This window comes from Plecotus auritus (genome assembly GCF_963455305.1).
Source record: "Plecotus auritus genome assembly, chromosome: 1".
Taxonomy (NCBI): domain Eukaryota; kingdom Metazoa; phylum Chordata; class Mammalia; order Chiroptera; family Vespertilionidae; genus Plecotus; species Plecotus auritus.
The window spans coordinates 102,044,969-102,069,214 of NC_137770.1; the positions used below are offsets into that span (position 1 = coordinate 102,044,969).

At 43.5% G+C, this 24,246-nt stretch overlaps 1 protein-coding gene across 1 annotated transcript in view; it reads left to right on the forward strand.

Annotated features, from left to right (window-relative positions):
• Positions 1-10,293: 10,293 nt before the first annotated feature.
• The window catches only part of ITGA8 (integrin subunit alpha 8), a 216,396-nt gene continuing 202,443 nt past the window's right edge, over positions 10,294-24,246 (forward strand). Inside the window, exons 1-2 of the mRNA XM_080672065.1 lie at positions 10,294-10,658; positions 11,293-11,426. Coding sequence (XP_080528191.1) covers positions 10,453-10,658; positions 11,293-11,426 — 340 coding nt within the window. The 5' untranslated portion in view covers positions 10,294-10,452. The remainder of the gene's footprint in view (positions 10,659-11,292; positions 11,427-24,246) is intronic.

Consider the following 24,246-nt stretch of genomic DNA (forward strand, 5'->3'; position numbering starts at 1 on the left):
AAGGTTAGCAAATCTCCTAGAACTGGGATAACTGAAGGTCAGAGTCCGCATCTTCTGAAATTAGTTCCTAGGATTCTTATACAAACACTAGAGGCCCAGTGCATGACATTCGTTCACTGGAGGGGGGGTCACTCAGCCCAGCCTGTGCCCTCTCGCAGTCTGGGACCCCCGAGGGGTCTTAGCGCTGCCGCAGAGGCAAGAGAGGCTCCTGCCACCGCTGCTGCGCTCACCAGCCCTGAGCCCGGCTTCTGGCTGAGCAGTGCTCCCCCTGTGGGGTGCACTGACCACCAGGGGGCAGCTCCTGCATTGAATATCTGCCCCATGGTGGTCAGTGTGCGTCATAGCAACCAGTCATTCTGCCGTTCGGTCGATTTGCATATTAGCCTTTTATTATATAGGATGTTGTTTATCTATAAGCTACATATTAGAGTCAGCATTTACAGAAACAATGTCAAAAGAATGGTAGGGTGGGTTACAATTCCCCATTGTTACAAATGTCTAACTTCATTCTGTATGCACAGGTGGATTTTGCTAAGATTAAACTTTACTAAGTCAATGATCCCAGACAAGCCATATAATCTCTTGCTTTCTAGATCTGGCTGAGCAGGGTTACAACCACATATTTTTTGAAAAGATGTCTCATAAATACTCCATTTCCTTCTTTGTCTTGTCACATGGCTATATTCTTCTGTGAGGAAAAGTATCTCATAAAAGCTTCCCCATCTTACTCCTATCCCCATTAATCTCTAACCACACCTTATTAGTTTTGCTTCTGGCATTTATCAATTTAATTGTATTTTTATCAGGTTACAAGTTACTCACTAGATCATAGGTTCCATGAGGGGAAAAACTATCTCTTTAGCTCATAGTTGTATCTCCAGTGCTGGCACAGTATCTATTTGCTTACATTTGTTGAATGGTTTAAAACAGGGGCGGGGAACTGCTCTGTCCTGGTTCATGGAGGTATCTGCAGCACAGTGTCCCAGGGCAATGGCCTGAAAATTCGTATGTTAAAATCCTAACCCTTAACGTGATGTTGTTAGGAGGTGGGACTTTGGGGAAAAAATTAGTTCATGAGGGTAGAGACCTTATGAAAGGGATTAGTGCCCTTGTTAAAAGGACCCCAGAAAACTCTCTCACCCCATCTCCATGTGGCCATGTGAGGACACCAAAAGGCAGCAGTCTGCAAACCAGAGGAGGGTGCCCACCAGAATCCAATCATAGGGGCACCCTGCCTGATCTTGGACTTACAGCCTTCAGAAATGTGAGAAATAAATTTCTGTTTTTTTAATAAGCCACCCCGTCTTTTTTTCTTTGGCAGCCTGAATGGACTAAGGCACCTGGCATGTACATGGGTGGGCAGAATGCTTGCTTCCCATTTTAAGTGAGCCTTTTCCCCAAAGACCAAAGTGGTGCTGCCCTAAACTCTAGCACCTAATGGAAATTTAATGATGATAAAAGGGCTCCTGAAAAATATTCTCACAGCCTCTTTTGGCAATGGACTCAAACATGAGCATTTGGGGAATTGGTTGACCCAATTGTCAGACTCCAAATTTACAAGATGTGTGTTTCCCCCACAGAAGTTTGCTTTAGTCACTTTGGCCAATAGCTACCTAAAAGCCCGTCCTTCCAACACATCAGTCATGGGTAGTTTTTTCAGAATTCTGGAATGAGCTGGCCCTAACTTAAATCTGCAAATCATTCAAGATCCTGAGTAAAAGCTCAGGTGCCCCTGGCGTTTTGCTTCTCAAGATTTATTCCCAAATGTCAGGGCTTTGGGAGAGCATAGTTTTCCTCAGTTACCTTTCCTTTAGAGGAAGAAGTGTTCTATTTATCCTTATTTTTGTTTAAAGCAGAGCTGTGTTTAAGAGGTTCATTCTAAAAAGAGATCAAGTCAGAGTCTGGTTTTGACTAGTGGGAATTTTCCTTCAGCTAAAATAACTTATGACTGCGCTGGAATGTCTGCCAACCCGGGGGCTGCTGTGCAGCACTTTAACTTAAAAGTTGCTAATAAAGTCATGAAGGAAAGTCATAAAAGAGAATTGCAAACAAAATCATCAAAAAGGAAAAAATGATTTTACTATGATGAAATTCACGCTCCCGGGACCAGAATAGGAAATTCGCAGGCATAAGCTGTTTAGGGTCATTTGATGGATTTTAAATTTCTCTTCCTCTGGTAGGTTTGACTTGCCAGGTTCAACTCATCAGTTATTGTTTATACTGCAGAAAACCTCAGGACTGTTGGCCAAAAGAAAAACCCGAGATCATCTCAATTCTGCAACAGTGGGTAATTGTAACCCACCCCACCATTCTGTGTGATATTATTTCTGTAAATGCTGACTCTAATATGTAGCTTGTAGATAAATAACATCCTGTATAATAAAGAGGTAATACACAAATTGACCATCACGCCCTCGCATAAGATGACTGCCCCCATGTAGTCACAAGATGGCCACCACAAGATGGCTGGCGGGGGAGGGCAGTTGGGGGTGACCAAGCCTGCAGGGGAGGGCAGTTGGGGGCGAACAAGCTTCAGGGGAGGGAGGGCAGTTGGAGGTAACCAGGTCAGCAGGGGAGGGCAGTTGGGGCAACCGAGCCAGCAGGGGAGGGCAGTTGGGGGAGACCAGGCCTGCAGGGGAGGGCAGTTGGGGGTGACCAGGCCTGCAGGGGAGGGCAGTTGAGGGGGCCCAGGCCTGCAGAGTAGGGCAGCTGGGGCGACTGGGCCAGCATGGGAGGGCAGTTGGGGGAGATCAGGCTGGCAGGGGAGCAGTTAGGTGTCAATCAGGCTGGCATGGGAGTGGCTAGGGGGTGATCAGGCTGGCAGGCAGAAGCAGTTAGGGGCAATCAGGCAGGCAGGCAGACGAGCAGTTGGGAGCCAGCAGTCCTGGATTGTGAGAGGGATGTCCCATATTGGAGAGGGTGCAGGCTGGGCTGAGGGAATCCCCCCCCCCCCCCCGCCCAGTGCACAAATTTCATGCACCAGGCCTCTAGTGTTTGTATAAGAATCCTAGGAACTATTTTCAGAAGATGCTGACTCCGACCTTCAGTCATCCCAGTTCTTGGAGATTTGCTGACCTTGAACCAGCATGACTTAGAACCAGGATGATGAAGACCAGGATGATGCACACCAGACCATCACTTGAACAGTTTCAAGATCCTTATCAGAATGGACTATGCTGGCCAGCATGTAGAGAACTTTTCAACCCCTCCCCTTGATCTTTGTTCTGCTTTCCCTCTCCCTCCTTATAAAACCCTCTGCCTGCTCCAAAATAGGGAGATGGGCTTTGAAACCCATCTTCTAAGGTGTCCAGCACTTGAACTAACCACTATTATTTTTCACCAGCATTTGTCTCATGAGTTTGGTATTTGTGGTGACATACAACTGAACTTGGGTTCTGGTTACAGTTTTGGCAAGCCAGCCAGGAGCAAGCGGGAGTCCCCCACCCTGCCCCTTCCTGGTAAGTCCCTGGACTTTGGAGGGGGTTCCCCAGGCTGCCTGTGGCTGACCTACCCTGCAAGAGAACTTGGGAGACCCTCGCAGCTGCTAAGTGATTTTTCTAGGGGACTGTCCTCTGCTCTCTCTCGGTGCTGGTCTGGTGTGCACGACCAGGAGTCCCTGCCCCACCACTTGGGGCTTTTTGAACCATTTGGAATTCCATAGGCATCAATAGGTGCCGCCTGGTGGTAGGCACAGCTTAGTAACTAAAGAAATCCCAGCTCCCTGTTGTGGGATTTGGTTGGAGTGCTCTTTTGGTTTTGGCACTTGGATTTTGAGGTACTGTTTACTTTTCTTGTTGCCTACATCTTGTGGGGTGTCTTAATAACTGTTTTCTTGATTTGGGATGTTATTACTTGAGAGAAATTTGCATAGGAATCTTAATGCTAACTAGTTACTTGCTCCTTCCTTTTATCTAACTGTTATTTTGTGTGTAACCCTTGACTCTTAAGCGTGGTGGGCCGTGGCATCAGCACCCAGTGGCAACGCCCTGGGTTATATTCTGGATTACTGGTCCACATGTGGTTATGAGTCAATGACCAAGAAAAAGATGACCTTTTATTGGAACAAGGCTTGGCTGGCATGTATGTGTTGGGGTTGGAAGAGTGAGGGCCCCTGAATAGTTCTTTGAACTACTATACTATTTTGTGATTGGAGTTGTTTTGTCAAATGTTTAGTAAATAAGATAAGATCTCTCATGTTGTTACATCATAAGAACTCAAATACAGGAAAAAGGTCTCACACCTCCAGACAATAAAACTCAAAAAGAAATATTGAGTAAATAAGTCTTTTAAATGCTATAAATCCTTCTCCTAGAACGCCGGGAGCTGTTGTGCTCCCAGGAACAATGGAGAAATTAATTCCACCCCAAACCCTATGATAGCTGTGGGAGCTGCAGGGTCAAGGACCCAACCTCAAAGTGAAAGGGGAAAATGGTGTTTTTAAATTCAAGCCACTGGAGGTCCAGGAGCTGCTTCAGTCCCAGGAACAAGCCCAAGCCTGATATCCCAGCCTCCTAAAAGTACCAACGTCATTGTTGTTATGCCTCTTTATTTCCTTTTTCCTCTCTCTCTTTTTTTTCCCCGTTATGCCTTTTTAAAAATGTGAACATATGTGTTAGTGGAAAAACCTGTTTCTGAAAGTTATGAAATATGTTCATAAGTTTGCTAATTTAAAGAACACTGATTTACTTTTAGTTGTCACTAAAAATTAAGGTTTCTAAAAATTAAGAATTCTAATTACATTGAAAAAAGTATATAGTTTTGATAACATATAGTTGAAAGTAGGTTGTTTTAAAGTTAGTTATTTCTGAGTGAGTTAAAAAGAAGCAAATAAGAGGACTAGGAAAGGTGCAGGAAGATTGTGTAAATCGCAGAGGGTTTGTGCAAGATTTTTTGTCATTTAGAGGCAGTTACTGTTTTACTCTGATACCTTTGCAAAAACATTACATCTTCAGAAAGATGCATGGAAAGGACATTGAATTACCCTGAAATATGAATTTCTGAGAATAAAATTTCAGTTTATACCTTTAAAATAGATAAAGATTTTCACACCTGTCAGAATGGCTATCGTCACAAATCAACAAACAACAAGTGCTGGTGAAGCTGTGGAGAAAAGGGAACACTAGTTCACTGCTGGTGGGAATGCAGACTGGTGCAGCCACTGTGGAAAACCGTGAGGAATTGTAATCACCCCGCCATTCTTTGGACATTGTTTCTGTAAATCAGGGTTGGGGAACCTTTTTCTTGCTGAGGGCCATTTGGATATTTATAACATAATTCGCTGGCCATACAAAATTATCAACTTAAAAATTAGTGTGCTATATTTGTTCAAACATTTCATTAACTCACCCCTAATGCCTTGACAGGGCCAGACCAAATGATTTTGTGGGCCTTCGTGGCCCATGGGGCCAGATGTTCCCAACCCCTGCTGTAAATGCTGACTCTAATATGTTGCTTGTAGATAAACAACATGTTTGTATAAGAATCCTAGGAACTATCTTCAGAAGATGCAGACTCTGACCTTCAGTCATCCCAGTTCTGGGAGATTTGCTGACCTTCAACCATAGAACGAGCATGACTTAGAACCAGGGTGATGGAGACCAGGGTGACACACATGACAGTCACTTGATCAGCTTCAGGATCCTTATCAGAATGGACTGTGCTAGACTGCACGTGGAGTGCTTTACAACTCCTCCCCTTGATTTCTTTGTTCTGCTTTCACTCTCCCTCCTTATAAAACCTCAACCTGCACTGAGGTATTGAGATGGGCTTTTCAATAAGAGTCCCCCTTCTTCTCAGGTTTCTCACATGTGAATAAATCACTTTTCCTTTTCTCCAGCACCTGTCTAATGAGTTCAGCTTTTGTAGAGGCAGGCAGTTGAACCTTGGTTTCAGTTACAGTTCCACAAAATACAAGAAGAGATTGAAAAACTACCTTCCATTTCTGGTGCATTTTTAAAGCTGATGAACACATTTTTACATTGGCTTTTTTGGTAAATAGTTTAAAATATTGATAATGTGGTTGTATTAATGAAATGATCATGTTGGGATTCATATCTCTTGATTTGAAGGTGATATCACATTTTATCATATAAAGAAATAGACTTAGTCCTGGCCTGTTTGGCTCAGTGGGTAGAATGTTGGCCTGTGGACTGAAGGGTTCCAGGTTTGATTCTGGTCAAGAGCATGTACCTCAGTTGCAGGCTCAATCCCTGGCCCCGATCAGGGCACATGCGGGAGGCAACCAATCAATGTGTTTCCCTCACATCAATGTTTCTCTCTCTGTCTCTCCCACTCTCTTCTAGTCTCTCTAAAAATCAATGGAAAAAATATCCTTGGGTGAATATTAACAACAACAACAACAAAAGAAACAGACTTAAACATAGTTAGAAATAAAAATTGGTTAAGTTACAAGTATATTTGGTCTTCTGTTAAAAAGTAGGCACTATTTTTAATTTTTTGAGGAAACTCCATACTGTTTGAAATCATAAACACCAATCAGAAAGAATATATGCACCCCTATGTTCATATCAGTGCAATTTACAATAGCTAAGTTTTTGGAAACAAACTAAGTGCCCATCAGCAGATGAGTGGATTAAAAAACTGTGGTACATCTACACAATAGAATACTATGCTGCTGTAAAAAAGAAATAACTCTTACCATTTGCAATAGCATGGAGCGACCAGGAGAGCAGAGAAAGCCAGTCAGAGAAAGGTAAGTATTACATGATCTCACTCATATGTGAAATATAATGAACTACATAAACTGATGAACAAAAATAGATCCAGAGACACAGAAGCATTGAACAGACCGTCAAATCTCAGAGGGAAGGCAGGGGAGGGTGGGCGGGGGGTAAGAGATCAAAGAACTTGTATGCATATAAGCATAACCAATGGACAGACAATGGGGCGGGGGATGAAGGCCTGGGCTGGGGGCCGGGGTGGGCTGGGAGAGGTCAGTGGGGGGGGGGGGGAAATGGAGGACATATGTAATACTTTCAACAATAAAGAATTAAAAAGAAAAAGTAGGCATTAATGGCTAAACGCTACGACACCTCTATTTTTAAGTACTTTGTACCTGGCTAAAACCCAGAGATCATTTTTTTTTCTTCCCTATGGTGCTCTTTACTTACTTATTTTTGGAAAATTTGGGCCAAATCTGTTCCATCTTTGACCTTTGGGATTTTTTCTTTTCTTTTTAGAGAAACACTTATGTATACCTTTCCCAGTATTAAACATACACATGTACTCACATGCATGGTAACTCCCAGACTTGCATTTCTGACAAATAAATCAGTGCTAGTAGATCTTTAAAATGTCAAACTTCTCATTTAGCATGAGACCTGCCCATATGTTTCATTGACAGCACCCCAAATCGTACTGATTGGCATGCTTCCCATGTGTCAGAATAGTAAAATGTGCTATCCTGTCCCTGCAGTTATTACAACTCCCCTACCCTCTCCAACCCCACGTCCTGGCTTCCTGGGAGATTTACTGCTCTCCCAGGCTTTGGCCTCGCAGGGAGGTCGAAGAGCTCCAAGTTAGTTTGCTTTCCTTCCGCGCTTTGAATACCAAGGTATAATATTTCCCCCACACCGTATCCCCAGGAAATACGTTCTAAGATCCCCTCTAGTGGATGCCTGAAACCACAGATAGTACTGAATTCTATATACTAGTATCTTATGTGTCTTCCTATACATACATAACTTTTCACTTAAATGAAACACTTGTTGGCTTCTCTCTGGCATACCCAAATTGTCAGCATCACAATTCTTACACTTTGGGACCATGATTAAGTAAAATAAGGGTTACTTGACCACAAGCACTACAATATCATGACAGTCAATCTGATAAGCAAGGTGGCTACTAAGTGACCTGTGGTTGGGGAGTGTCTACAGTGTGGAGATGCTGGATGAAAGGGTGATTCACATCTTGTGGGGGGGGCGCGATGGGGCAGGATGGCACAAAATTTCATCACAAGACTCAGAACAACACCCAATGTAAAACTTATGAATTGTTTATTTCTGGAATTTTCCATCTAATATTTTCAGACCATGGTCTACTGAAGCCACAGAAAGTGAAACTGCGGATAAGTGGGAAACTACTGTACCATCAAACCCTTTCTAAGCACTCTCGAAAGGGTACACAGCTGCTTTATGCCACTTCTTCTCACCACCCACAGGCACACACAAAGGGTTAGCCCAGAATAACTCACTAACTGTAGAAATATTTATTCCTACTATTATGACTTAAAAGTATATTTTTATAGACCTAACAGTATAAGGAACTGATGTTGGCACCTGACAGTCTTGGGTCCAAATCGTACCATCTACTTGCTCTATGAATATGCATATTATTGTACCTCTGTGAACCGTAATGCCCTCATCTGTAAAGTGGAAAGTGACATTATTAAGAATACAGTATAGGCTTGTGTAAGTCAAGAACAAATACATTTTTATTGATTTCAGAGAGGAAGGGAGAGGGAGAGATAGAAACATCAATGATGAGAGAGAATTATTGATTAGCTGCCACCTATTGGGGATCGAGCTACAACCTGGGCATATGCCCTCGACTGGAATTGAACCTGGGGCCTTTCAGTCCGCGGGCTGACGCTCTATCCAATGAGCCAAACCAGCTAGTTCAAGAACAAATATGTTTTTGAAGAAAGGAACAAGTATATGTAACCAATTATGTAGCAATAAGTAGAATTTTCTTTCCCTACCTACCTTAGTTTAAATAAAAAGATAAGGATCATGACAGAAATATCACAGAACAAGGGAGTAATGAAGGGGATACCCTGGTGATGTACTGCCTACCCAAACTGAAGCATTGTTTAATATATAGTTACTCTGCCCAGGGAGTCGGTACCTGGGCCACATGCAGATCTAGGACTAGGCTATTACTTTCTATCTACTTAGATGTTCCATTTCTAAGGCTTGCATGTCACAAACGAATTTCTGAATTTCAACATGCCAGTCAGTGTCAGGAAATGATAACTATGAGTTTATTTTCGAGCCTCTATGTCCTGCACAGCTCTGAACATCCCATGCTAATGTTGCATGTGAATTACTCACTGAAATTTACTACAGGGAATATCACATTTATTAACAATAAAAACTTGACTAGAGAAGCAGACTCTATGTCTCGCACAAATGGACGTTTGAATTGAGAGAAAAAGTCTTCTACCATCTCCTCTTAAATCCTTGTCTGGGAAAGGACTGACTATCCAGTTAGGAAATTATCCAGACCTGGTGATATGCCAGGTAATAGTACAGCTTATTAGTTTTTACTACCTTTAAAGGGACAAGATAAGCGTAGACAAAGAAGTAAAATTCAAATCTGTCTACCAAGTGGGTTTTGATGTGAGAGAGATGAAAGAGTCAGCTTTTCAGTGGACTCAGAGCGTTTCTGTGGGCAGGCTCCCACATCGGTTCCGCCAGACTGACCACTGCTCTGAATTGCATTTTATGCTTCCAGAGCCTCTGGGGCTCCCACACTAGTAACTCAGATTCAACAAGTCGAGCAAGGAGCTCACCATTTACCTCCCATCTTGCTCTTTTTGCCCACTCCTCACTGTTTGTTATTCTTCAGACTCCCCTTGGACTCTCTTTCACTTTCATCCTATACCTTCTACCCTTGCTGAGGGTAAACTGTAAATTCCAGCATTCCTAACTTTGCCAGTCTTCATCCAATTACACAGGGTCACGAAGGTTTAGTACCAGGACGTTTAACATGCCCGGCGTGCCTTAGAAAATTCTAAATAAAATTCGAGACTTTCTTTGTTTCTTAGTTTCCTCTGCAGTGAGCTGGGGTGGATGGAGTTGGGTGAGGAGAGGATTGTTGGATTTAGATTTTCTCAGTCACAGGCGAAAAAAATGTATCCACCCTAAGCGTCTTGAGACAGCAGAGGTGATGCAGAGAGGGCGCTTTATCTTGCCTCGTGGTGGGGTACGTTTCCACCTTCTTCCATTTGGGACAAACTGGAGAAAACTCTCGCCCTGCGCGGGGAGCATTCCTTCCCAAAGCAATGGCTTACACTGACACGTACAAGATTCAGATTGTCCTTGAGATGCAACTGTAATAGAAAACCAGGAGCCGAAACAGGCGCCTGGCGCCGGCTGCCAGCGGGGGCTGGGAAGGCCCCTGAGTCGCTGGCTCCCGCGCGCAGCCCGCGGACCCGCCGCTAGGAGGCGCCGCGAGCGCGCCCGCCCCGCCCGCAGCCCGTGGAGGGCAGGATGCTCTGGGCCAGCCCCCGAGCCGGCCGCGAGCGGGCTGAGAGCCGCGGGGAGCAGATCGCAGGGGACCCGCTGCGGAGCGCCTGGGCTGTCACCGCTGACGCTCACGCCGCGCGCACCGAGCCGGGACGCGAGCATCTGGGGGTCGCCAGCCGCCACCCCTGCAGTTTCCTACCTGGGGGTCCCGCTCCCCAGTGAGCAGCCGCCAGGGCGGAGGGCGATGTCTGCCGGGGCCCGCCGCGGTCCCCGGGGCAGCCGGGCGCAGCCGCTCGCGCCCCTCTGCTGCTTCTGGGCTGCCCTGGGGACGCTGTGGTCCCCCAGCTCACAGGCGTTCAACTTGGACGTGGACAATCTTACGGTGTACAGCGGCCCGGAGGGCAGCTACTTCGGCTACGCTGTGGACTTCCACATCCCTGAGGCTCGCACGTAAGTCGCCCGGTGCCGGGAGTTCTCGCGCGTGTCCGTGCCCCTCCGCCCGGGGACCGCGTCTGTCCCGCAGCCTGAAGGAAGATGCCCTCCCGTTGTCCACTTGCGGTCCCGTCCCGCTCCCGCCACCAGCCTCTTCTCTGCGCTGTGCACTCTGAACTAGAGACCTGCCGCTTGCAGCGCACACGCCAGTCTTGGGGACTTTCAGGTACAAAGGCTAGCACTGCACAGCGCGGGGAGCGGGACGGGCAGACACAGGCCAGTTAAACAACGGCCACCACACGGTCTGTTTACATGCAGCCTCTAACAGCTCCGTGTCTGGGCGCAAGTGCAGTCCGCTTGCCACAAGCAGCTGGTCCCTGTGCTTTGCTTTTTTAACCAACCTCTTTCCGCACCTCACTGTACACACAGCTCCACCTAGAGAAGAATTGGGACTATTTGCACCCTCTTCCAGACCAGGTTCAGATGCCCGCAGGTTTCCAAAGGGAACGAAAGTTTGGCCATCGGTTCCCTCATAAATCCGTTTCTGCCGCGATCCCCACCCCAGCCTCAGTGATGTGAATCCCCACCCCGCCGCAGCTCCTAGGCGCATTGTTCGGGTGCCACAGAGCAGTTTTCTGCGTCCCTTTCGCAGAGCCAGTGTCTTGGTGGGAGCGCCCAAAGCCAACACCAGCCAGCCAGACATCGTGGAAGGGGGAGCCGTCTATTACTGTCCTTGGCCCACCGAGGGGTCTGCGCAGTGCAAGCAGATACCGTTTGACAACACCAGTAAGTGATATTTGTCATTCTCCACGGTGGGCCCTGGTTTCCAAGAACCAGAGCCATCCTAGCGACAACTCCCCGTTTTCCTCGTACTCATTTGGGCTGTCTGATGGGTCTGTGTTGTGGGCTGTGCAGGTTCCTAGAGAAATCAGATTTTTAAAGCCTGAGCAGGAGGAAAATGCCAGTGGCTCCCAGAAAGGGAACAATCTTTTGACCTGGAGTATTTGCATACATCCTCGTAACTTCTGTTTTCTCACCACCCGAAGATGAGCATTTTCAGGTTGAGTGGATGCTTTGGAGAAGTACAGATGTTACATCCTAACCTTGATTATGGAGAGAATTTCGTTGCTTCCCAAAGACAGATCTGGGAAAAGACAATCCTTAGCATTTCCAGTACCCAAACTCCTGAGGCAAGACCCAGACATTGCTCCATGTTGCTGTTTAATTCTTTACAGAAAGAAAGAATTTTCTTTCAAAATATTGGACATTGGAGGCAAACTAGTACAGGCAGAGTGTGGATGGATTACATTCATTTCCCAAATCCCTAGACAGATGTTTCTTATTTAATTAAAGGGAAAATACATTTTAAACAATTCAGGCTGGTTATGTTTCCTCTGGTGTTTTCTCTTTGGTTCCTGAGAAAACAATTTAAATGTAATACTTTCAAGAACATTAACACTGCATGTTCTAATTTGTACTTCCAAAACTTTATGAATTCAAAAGGTATATAAGAAAGCAAATATCTTTTCAGAAAAATGTGAATATGTCAACTCAGTGTTTTTCAATTAACAATCATTTAAAATACCTTTTGTATCACACAACTATTTTATAACATCATTATTGTTATATTAGGTTGAAAATCCATTTTCACAGAATTTTGGTAAAGTTGAATGGGTGGTATTTACCTGCTACCTTAATTAATTTGCATTGTTTATTTTAAAGGAGGAAATAGTTGCAATTCTATGAATGTGGAAATCATTTCAAAGGAAAGAAATACTATACAAGAATTACCTCGAGTTATGACCAGATTAGGAAAATATTTTACATTTGTAATGAAATAGTAGGGGAAAACTAGTACAATTGTGGCCATTAAATAAATAGGAAAATAATAAATAAATAGGAAAACAATAAATGTCAAGAAAAGTTCAGTGTTAGTTAGAGAAAGAGCAGGGGGGTAGAGAGCATCTTCTGTCCAGGTTCTGAAGAAACCCTCTTAATTTCTCAGAAGACTTTTGAGATGTCTGATTTTACTTCTAAATGTAGAAGGTTTTTCTTGATAGCCATATGCACTCATCCTATTATTATTCTTAGCAACATAACCACAGTAATTTGAGGATTCATAAATAGAAGAAAAGGGAAAAAAACAGGAAGGGAGGTAGATGTTTCTGAAATAATTGAGCAAAAAAGAAAAATAGCAAGGCAGAGGCCACAGAACGTTTCCGAGAAGTGAATGGTCCATGATAGAAAGAACAAAGCCTGGGGAGTCTCACTACAAGATAAGAATCATTGAGAGAAGAAAGTTCCCCATGTTGGCCATCAGGGGGTACTGTGGGCCCAGGAACCTCGGTTGCTGTTGGGAATGGCCGGAGAACAGAACAGGTGGGGGAAAAGGAGTCAGAGAGGCTCAGGTGTTTACTACTGAGTGGCTGCCAGCACTCTACACATCTTTTCTACCACTTTATCCATGCACCCCCACAAGGGGATGGAAGTGCCAGTGGCTGTCATTTACTGTGAAGCTGTGAAAAAGAGGAAGGGACAGCAGGAGCCAGTAGAGCTATTTCCAGTTTTAGCATTTGTTCTGTGTGTAGGGTATGATCTTGGAACCAAAGGTAAAAAGGCAGAACAAAGACATTGCTGACTCCGGGTCTTCTAGTCAACGTTATCAGATGCATTATGTTTATTGATCACCTGTGAGGTAACAGTCACTTATATACGTTATTTCTAATGCATAAAATAAAACAACCATGTGAAATTCACTGTATGCATAAGGAAACTGACATAAAAAGTGTTAAAATGCATGTATGTCTAAGACCACACAATGGGAAGAAGCAGATGCAGGGTTGGGAAAGAGGTCTGTGCTCCAAAACCTGCCTGTGCACCCTGCCTTCCTTCCTCATGGAACTGGACCTGAGGCACTGCTCACCTTCCCTTCCTGTCCCCTATTCCGTCACCCCAACCTTAGCCTCACAAATGTATATTTAAATCCTACAGAGAAGATCTGAAAGGGAAATGAACTTTGGTGGAAGGTTGTGGGAACCAGAGAGCGTAGAAGCAGCCTTTGTCTTGGTGGGAATAATGGGTTGCATATGCCTCTGGTTTGCCGCAGCTCCTGCCAGCAGCCCTGTGAGTGTCCCCCTCATCCGCCTCCTGTCTTCTCTTTGCCCTTCGGCAGCAACATAGTTTCCCCACAATGAGGAAGAAAAGTTCTGCTTGACAAAGTTCTGAGTGCTGGACACCCACAAACTCACATTCATGTAATAGTGTGATGTTTCAGGTATATATACATATATATTACATATATACACATACAAAAATACACATATGAATATATACACACACACACACACACATATATATATATATATATAATATTGCAAATATTCCTCTGTAAAGATAGTCATTACTTTCCCCTGTCTACTTTTACTATTACATCTGAATTTAAGACGTTCTATACTAATTTGACCTTTTAATGACATTGTTTCAACTTGTTCAGGCCCCTTGGGTGTCAACAATTTAGTGTTTGCTGTGGTAACCTACTAAATTCTCTCAGCCTGGACACTAAAGGAGACTGGCCTATATTTAGCCCCTGAATCTGGTTGTGATCTTGAACCTCAGTTTATTTAAGGTCAGATGCCTTTTTAAAAAAACTACCTTTTATTTAAAAATTTTTTTCATTAAAAATCATTTTTTTATGTTATCATATAACTTGGATTTTTTTATTATTTCTCATCATAAATGCAACAACAGAGGAAGCTGGGAATAGCCTAGCACTTCAAATGCATGAATACTATTAAAGTCTGTGGTCCTTTCAAGTATGGTAAAAGGAAACTTTAGGGAAGCATATGGCAGTGGGGGAGGTGCAACGTGCAAAGAGTAGACAATTTTCCTGCTCTGTACAAAATCAACTGGTTCCAAAAAAGCACTTCTCTCATCTCCCTTCTCTCTTTCCCTCTTACTTCACTAGAATAAAATTCCCCCCATCACCAAATTGATTTCTTTCACTTTTGCCTCAGGAACTCTCTAAACCGTGCCCTGTCCTAACTTAAATCATCACATCTGCCAAATTCATGCCTGTCATTTCTAAGTCTACTCCGAGGTTCATTTCTTCGTTTTAACTACATTTCCCAAACCCATGTGTGGATTAAATAAACACTGTGAGATTACAGCCCTCCAGCTAAAAGGGGGGTGGATGAAGCAGAATGACAGACACTTTATCTGTGGAAGGAGGAAAGGGCAAATTGCAACAATAGTAATAAAACATAGTACACAAATACCTGGTTGTTTTAAATGCTCAAATGAAACATTTTGAAGAGAAAGATAAGGCATGTGCTCATTAATGATGATAATCTTCATAGCCCTAATAATGGAGAGGCAGTACAGCTGGGAACCACTCACACTTAGGGACCCACAAAAGGAGTGAACAGGAAGAGGTGGAGGTACCACTGAGATTTGGAAGCCATTTGAGAAAGACTACTAGGATTGGCTGGCCTTAATGTAGTGTCTTTGTGTAAAACAACCCCTCCCTCCCTCTGCCAATTAAAATAAAACACACCATCTTAAAATTTGGTTAAGATATTCAAAGCTCTGGAATGGTAAGATTTTTGTTAGAATTGTTTTTGGGCTTGGAGACCGGAAGCCTTTGTTTTGGGGGGATCTGTTTTATTTTGTGTTGAGTGAGCCCACAATAAGACGCAGCTCAGAGCATCTGGCGCTGTGACTGGTATAGGAGTGTTTTTTGATAGTCTTGGGTGTGCCATTTTTCTCATGTGAGGGTTGGGAAACATATTGGGCACATAAGTCTTGCTTTTCCAACTTCCTCAGAAAGAAATCAGCTTTTGTTCAGGAACAAAGAAAAGAAAAATGTAGGTCAGAGCAACTCAAGTAAATGGCAGAGGAAATAAAACAAATGTGACAGAGCTCAGTGAGAACAGAAATCGGGGCTCTCAAAAATTCAATTGAAAATAAGAGAGAGAGAGAGAGAGAGAGAGAGAGAGAGAGAGAGAGAGAGAGAGAGAGAACCATAAAGATAACCTGCTCCTTTTAAGAATGAATAAACCCGTGTATTAGGGTAGGAAGCTTACTCTGTAAGGACTGATCCCATTGAGTCATCAGGGGTGCTTTAGCAGGATGGTTTACTATTCTAGAAACAATTCAGGATGGCAACCACCCCCGATAAGCTGTCCTGACAGATGCAGCCCACATCCCCAAACTTCTCCCAGTTGGCTCAGAGTCCCACGTGACAGAATGAAGTCAAGTCCTGATCTGAAAAGGGAGGAGGCAGTGGTCCCTACATCACATAGCAACCGAGGAAGCAATTAGAAAAAGGAAGTCCTTGAAACTCCAACTAGAAATGGGAAACAGATCTGCTCTACGGCTGGTTGAGTTGTATGAGCGTTAGGCGCCTGTTGCTTAATTTGCAAAATTCTTTCAAGAAGTTGGAAGTCTGTGTGATGGAACAGGCTTCCAGGCTTTTGGCAGGAATGGTCAGTGCTGCTTTCTGGGAGAAATGTAGGAAACTGTCTTGGAATTATTCTAAAAGCAGAAAAATGCACTTTGACATTTAAGCTGGTCGGCTGAGATGTGTGCACTCAAACTTCACCTGTTCTGTGTAAAGAATCCTGCATCTGATTGTGTTGAGTAGAGTTTGCCAGTATCTCTAAAAGCTCAGGTGTGCCCTGATGGACCCCATCCAGATATGCAAGCGTGGATGTTTGAGGAGGGGAGTTGAAAGAATAATTATTGGTCTTATAAAAAGCACTCTCTTAAAAATTTAATTTTCCAAATTCAGTTTAAATACACCTTCACAAAACCATATTTAGTGCCTCGAGAAAGGTGTACCTCTATAATGAAATCCTAATATATATTTAAAATCATTTTAATTTTGGTTTATGCTATATGGAGACTTAAGCTAGATAAACAAATTGTAATTCACAAATAAACAATTTATACTTAAAACATTCTACTTACTACAGCGGTGTTATTCTGCATGGGCATTATTCAGTTTGGAAGGAAAGGCCAGTGCCCGGATGTGATATTTAGGGTATTGCCCCCAGGTCTGCCAAATTGAGAAACTCTTCCAGATCCATAAGCACTGCTCACAGTGATTAGGTTCCCTTTTATTAAAATGAAGACCGAGATGACAAAAACACGTCTTCAGAGGAGTGGTTGCCAGGCATTGGGAGTAGGAAGGAGGACCTGTCTGCAAGGAGGCAGAACAAGGGTTTTGGGAGGTGATGGGACTTTCTGTGTCTTGATTGTGGTGGGTTCAATTGAATATACTTGCCAAAACCCATTGAACTATACATCACCAACAGGGGATTTTACTGCATGTAAATGGAAAATGAGAAAAAAGGGCATTTTAGAGAATGCTAGAGAGCTATATATTAGATCTGATGATTAAATGTGGTTTTGTGGCCACTGCTATGAACATGTGGACACTAAAGGAAGGTCTGAGTGATAATAACTGGAAGTTTAAGGACACAGGCCCTCTGAATGCTTAGGCTACTGCCTCTAAGTGAGGATGAATCATTAGATCATCATTAGGACCTTTAAGTAAAGGATGTTACATTCAGAATGTGTTTGGTAAGAAAACTATGAGTGAAACATGTTGAGTAAGCATGAATATTTGCAATGAACAGCCACACTTATGTAATTCTCACATCCTTACTGAAATTCAGGCCTGGGACCCCTTGTTGATAGTCATTAAACCAAGAAGATCTAACTTCAAACACATTATTGTAGTTATCAAAATTAGTACACCTGCACTGCAATAATTTTCTTATTAACATCAGGTCAATTTTATTCTCCTGGTCTGATATTGAACATATAAACACAGATTTGTATGTGACATTGAAAAACCTCTATATCAATCTGTCCTGATTTCCAGGACACGGAGATTAGAGAGCAGGGCACACACCGTTGCTATGGGAATAGGCGAACGCAGCCCGCATTACACAGAGTATCTCACCCTAGGTGTAGCGGTGACAAGTCAACTCCCTCAGCCAGCTTATGGCTCCCTTTCAGATTACAGTTATCCTCCCCTATGATTTTCCCAGATGTCTCCAACTAAGCCACCTCCCTCTTGCCACACTGCTTACACACCTTATCTTTATAGCACAACACATCATAGCACAGGTTATTTTTCATTTGTGTATTTCGTACACACGTGTTCCCACTCATTCTGGGTCCACGTTCTGGTACCTCTTTCTTCACCACTCAGAACATCTCTCTTAAAAAAAAAAAAAATATATATATATATATATATATATATATATATATATATATATATTTACTGATTTTAGAAAGAGAGGAAGGGAGAGGGAGAGGGAGAGAGAGAAACATCAATCAGCTGCCTCCTGCACACTCCCTACTGGGGATCAAGCCCGCAACGTGGGCCTGTGCCCTGATCTAGAATCGAACCAGTGACCTCCTGGTGCGGGATGACGCTCAGTTCACTGAGCCACACTGGCTGGCCACCACCCAGAACATCTTATCCTCCAGAAATGATTTTCTGGAGCATCAGGCTTTTCTCTTTCTACAATTCTGAACAGGACATATGTCTCAGAAATGAATAAAGTTGCTGCAAATCCCTTTTTATTTTTTTGGTTTATCCTCTGATTTTCAGAGAGAGTAGAAAGGAAGGAGTGAGGGAGAGAGAGAAAAAGAGAAAGAGAGAGAGAAACATCGATGTGAGAGAGACACATCGATTGGTTTCCTCTCAAACATGCCCTGACAGGGACCAGGGATCAAACCTGCAACCCAGGAGTCGAACCAGAGACCCTTTGGTGCACGGATGACATTCTAACCACTTAGCAACACTGGCCAGGGCTGCAAATCCTTTTTAGAAGAAAGGGGGGCATAACACTAAAAAATAATATTTTCAAATATCCTCAGTATAAATAGTCAAGTAATTATGACATAATCACAAAATTAAGTATTATATAACTATAAAAATTGTCTACCATGAATCAGTATAATATGGGAAAATGCTTTGTTTTAATGCTAAGTGAAAACATAAAATTCAAAATTGTATCTACAATCTTAGAATATGCAATGAGAAGCTGTCTGGGAGATATGGATTTTTTTTTCTTTTTCAAATACATTTCTTTCTTATTTTCCAAACCATTATGACTAGGGACAGTAATGACAATAACCATCTTGCAAAAATTTCTGCATGAAATTATCGTGTTTGGTGATGTTATGAAGATTAACAATAAAAGTTTATAATTAAGGTTTTGTTTTGGCTGATGGCAGTCTTAGTTGCTCCGTCTTTTTGTCTTGGGTATAGATGGTTTAGAAATATTTGCATAGAGGTACTTATGTTTCAAACTACAAAAAACTGAAGGTATTTTTAGTAACAACTATATGCTTAAAAATAAGAACATGCAGTGTATCACCTGTATTCGTTATAGATTAAACCAGGAGAGCCCTGGCCGGTGTGGCTCAGTGGTAGAGTGTCACCTGTGCACCAAGGGGTCATGGGTTCAATTCCCAATCAAGGGTGCATACCTGGGTTGTAGGTTCAATCCCCAGCCCCTCTTCTGGGGAGGCAACCAATCGATATGTCTCTCTCACATCCATGTTTCTCTCTCTCTCTCTCTCTCTCCCCCCCCCTCCTCCCCTCCCTACCTCCTTTTCATTCTCTCTAATAATCAGTGGAAAAAATATCCTTGGGTGAGGATTACCAACAACCACAACAAAAACAATAGAAATATAGATTCGACATGGCAGTTTCTAGAGCCTTTTAGAATAAGAGGGATGTTTGTGAGTAAAACTGCTTTTCAGTGTACCTGAGTATGCTAAGCAGGCCAGGGGAAATGAATTCACAAACTTCTTATAATGCAGTCAGTTCACAGAACTTGTAATAAGAGGCCATTGGTAAAAGTCAGAGTGGCTACAGGTCCAGATAATCCAAAATGTGGGTGGCATTTAACAGAGTCAGAATGTCCAGGCAAACTTATGAAGCAGCATGAAATTTCACAATATGATTTGGTGCTTAGTTCGTGATCTGTTATGTACAATAATCAGGTATTTCTTTTCTTTAAAACATTACATATGTGCCAGTGATGAGTTAAAACATCTATTTAGGGTATTTCTTCTGGGGAGCACCATTCTACTCATTCCCAAGTAAGGTTTGTAAATATTCTGTAGAGCTAAGATATATTTGTTTACATAAGTTAAGAGTATGTCAACATACTTGTCAACAATATTGGTTGGGCAGGAAAGAGTGAAAGATGGTAGGGGGATATGAAGGGACTGGCTGAGTGAAGGATGCAGCAGCATTTCCCAAGATCTCTTTTATACTGAGCATGAAAAAAAGGTTTCCATGTCAGATAAATTTGGAAATGGCTGCATTCACTCCCCTACTGTGTTAGTCAAGTTTCTCTAGAGAAACATAACCTATAGAATTATACAGGGTGGGGCAAAAATAAGTTTGCAGTTGTTCATTTGGAAAATAATACAATCCTGTATAATAAAAGCATAGTATGCAAATCATCCCTTCGACCAGGAGTTCATCGGGAGTTTGACCAGGGGGTAGGGCTAGCCAGGGGAAGGGAGGGAGTACCCGGCCGGCAGCTGGCAGCTGCTAGGGACCCTACCAGTGCATGAATTTCATGCACTGGGCCTCTAGTAATTAATAAATAATAACACAAGAATAAACCTGTGTTTCACGTACTCACAACTATAAACCTACTTTTATATATAAACCCCTGTATATAAAGGAAGAGACTTATTCTAAGGAATTGGCTCACACAGCGTTAGAAGCTGAGTCCCATGATCTGCCATTTGCAAGCAGGATGCCCAGGAAAGCCAGTGTTATGATTGAGTCTGAGTCCAAAGGCCTAAGAACCAGGAGCACTGAGGGCAAGAGAAGATCAGGGCCTCAGATCAGGCAGCCAGGCAGAGAGGCCAGATCTTTTTTCCTCTTGCTTTTTGTTCTTTTCAGGCCCTCAACAAATTGGATGCTGCCTACCCACTTGGGGAGGGCAAACCGCCTTAGTTTGTCCACCAAGTCAACTGCTCATTTCATCTGGGAACACCCTGACAGAAACATCCAGAAATAATGTTTCGTCAAATATCTGCCCACCCATGATCAGGGTCAAGTGAACACAAAATTGACCATCACACCCTCTATGAGACTTACAATGCATATTTTCCCAGAAAAGGCATTGGGAATTTACAAATGAAAGAAACCCATTGGATACATACAATAAGACATTAATTCTCCTCACATGTAGTAGGCCAAGGCATGCCCAGGTATTTCTGTAGTAACAATGGCCCCAAATCTCTGGCTTAAAACAACGAAGGCTTATTGCTTATTCACACTCTATGCTTAATATGAGTTGGTAGGGAGGCTCTGCTAACTCGAGTCACCCAAGGACTGGAAAATGAAGGTTTCTATTGACATGTGCTTTCAACATCATCCTAACTGGAAAGGGGATGTGGCAAATTGCATGCTGTCTGTTAAAGCTTCCACCAGGAATTGACATTTATTTCTTCTCCTCACCTTTGGTAGTCCAAAGAATGCCTAGAAAGCTAGCCATGTCAACTTATTAGAATATCTAACACGTTATTTATCCAGACCTATAAAAATTGTATCTACAATGTTTAAGAGAATACTAGGAAGGGAATACAATAAAAGAAGTTGTCTTTGAAACGCAATTAAAACAGTTTTTCTTTTATTTCTAATGGACATAGTTTGCAGAACATGTGTTTGGGAGATGGTAATAATGTAGTTCTTTGGGGATACAGTCCCAATCGCCACACTTATGGTAGAGAACAGACACGTGACAAGGAAATGGAGGGGTTTCAACGGAAGTGAAGATAAGTGAGACTTTTGTATCAGCAGCCAGTCCTCAACCTGTTCCAGCTGGTCCCCTCTCTCTACCACAAATACCATGGTCTGGGAAGACTGAATGCCCTTCATTCGTTCAGCCAGGCTCCTTGAGTGACTTCCTAGTAAGTCATAATGTCTTTTTCCCCTTAAAGCACCCTTTGGTTAATTTTAACCCATTTTTGCTTATAAAAATGTTATCTAAAGGGAGCAGTGGAGTTGAAAGTAAAGATCAGTGTCAGCAAATAGTAAAATTAAATTTCAGTGACTGGAAGAGTGTTAGTGACTTTCTACAAGCAAACACTGTCTCAGACGCCTGAAGAATGGCCATGAACAGAGCGTAGTGCCATGCCTTTGTGGGGTTTACAATGAATAGCCAGTGACAAACTGAGAAAAAGTAAGGTAAGGACAAGAGGACAGAGAGTGGTGTGTGTGTGTGTGTGTGTGTGTACACCTTTATTTTAGATTGAGTGGGATACTAGTTTCCTGTTGCCACAGTGATAAATTACCACACACTTAGTGGCTTTAAACAACACAATTTGGTTTTCTTACATATTTGGAGGCCAAGTCTAAAACAGGGCTCCCTGGGCTAAAATCAAGGTGTTGGCAGAGCTGTGTTCCTTTCTAGTGGCTCTCAGGGAGAATCTGTTTCCTTGCATTTTCCAGCTTCTATGGCTCTCTTCTGTTTTCAAAGCCAGCAATGTCAGCTTAGTCTTTCCCATACTCCCATATCTCTGGTTCTCCTTTTCTGCCTCCTTCTTTCACTTTATTTTATTTTTATTTTTATTTTTTTTAATTTTAATTTTTTTATTTTTTTAATTGTTTGAAGTATTACAAATAGTAGTACATATGTCTTCTTTTTTTTTTCCCCATTGACCTACCCCCGGCCTCCCCTTCCCCCCAGTACATGCCTTTACCTGCCCCCACCCCCCAGTGTCTTGTATCCATTGGTTATGCTTATATGCATGCGTACAAGTCCTTCGGTTGATCTCTTACAGCCCCGCTCGCGCGCCCCCCCGCCCCCCCCCGCAACCTCCCCTGCCTTCCCGCTGTAGTTTGATAGTCTGTTCAATGCTTCTTTGCCTCTGTATCTACTTTTCCCCATTTCTTTCCTTTAAAAAATCTTGCCTCTGCAGACTAGAAATAAACATATAATAACAAAAAATCTTTGAGTCCCAATTTCAATATCCAACAGTTCTGAGTCCCCATTTCAATGTCCAACAGTTCCTTATGTGTACATGTCAGCAATGATATCTGGATGGTGGGCACATGGTGGCAATGCAGGTCCGACCCTCTCTGGTTTGGTCCTAGGCAACCTGTTGCGTCGCACAGCTGCTGACTGCTAGTGTGGTAAGGCGTCGTCAGCGTCTTCCATCTCTGGACTATTTCTCCTCTTGTCTTCATGGTTGGACCAGACCTGTCAATTCCTCTCTGTTGCAGGAATCCACATGGTCTTGGAGTTGTTTTCTGAAAATATACTAACATAACCTTATAAATGTGGTTCTGAACTCTATGTCATCCAGTAGTTTGCTTTCCTCCATTTCTTTCATTCGTGTCATGTTTCTTTGTCTCCGCATTTTGTTGCTTCCCTGTGTTGATGGAGTGGCTTTGTGTGGTAGGTGACCTATAGGGGCCAGTAGCTCAGCCTCCCCAATCACCTGAGGTGGACGCCTTTGGTACACCCCTTTGTGGGCTGAGTGCAAAGTCTTGGTGTAGGTAAGCCTTGATTGCTGTTGGTACACTGGGAGGAATTGACCTCCAGGCCAATTGGCTGTGAGGACCCGCTGTGTCTATAATGGAAGAACTGCTGCGCTGGAGACACCCTTATGGGGCAGGACTTGTGTCAGTGGGGCTTTGGTGCTCACTGAGTCTGCCTCTTGAATGTGTCACTTATGGATGTGAGGAGTTGAAATCTGGTGTCTCACACTGACCACTAGGTACACTGGGTTCTGGATCTCCAATGGGGTGCAGGTCAGTTACTGTCTGAGGCCACCCAGCGGGCGCTACAGCGAGAACTACAGTTTTTCTCCTCATTGCTTGGGGTTTGGAGGTTTTGGAGCTGTCTGACCCGGGCTGCAAGTTTGCCAGGTTAAGCTGCGATAGGGCAGATCATTCATATTCTAAAGCTGCTGCTTGGAGCTTGGGTGGGTTTGTAGATTGTGCGGGGTGGGGTCTCAGGGCGTCACTAGACTAGGGCGTGGTAAACAGCGATGGCTGCCAGTTAGCCAGCTCTGCGTCTCCGACCACGTCCCCACGTCCCGTGCCCCAGCACAGTAAACAATTATTCCTGCGAGCAGCCCTGCAAGCAAGCCTCCCTCACTTTCCAACCCAATGGCAGACAGTCCAGCTTCTCCCCGTAGGAGTTTGGGCCCCCCGTGTCTCCCCAGAAACTGGAGTTTGGAGTAATCGGGAGCTTGTCTCCCTTCAGGTTGAAAAAAGCAGCACTCCCAGTTGCCCATCGCCAGCCCGATTCGCGCGCCTCCGTACCTCAGCTTTTTAGCGCTTGTGCACATCTCAGTGCTGTTTTCTCTTTCCTTCTAGTTGTAGAACTTCCACTCAGCCAGCTTTCCCGTGGTTCTGGGTGATAGACGTTTTGTCTTTTAGTTGTAGTTTTGAAATTGTTGTGCGAGGCAGTTTAGGTGATTACCTACACCGCCATCTTGGATCCTCGATCCTGAATGTGGTCTCCTTCTTTCACTATAAATTATCTTTGTTATTACATTAGGCCCACCTAGACAATACAGCACAATCTCCCCTATAGGAAAGAGTGAT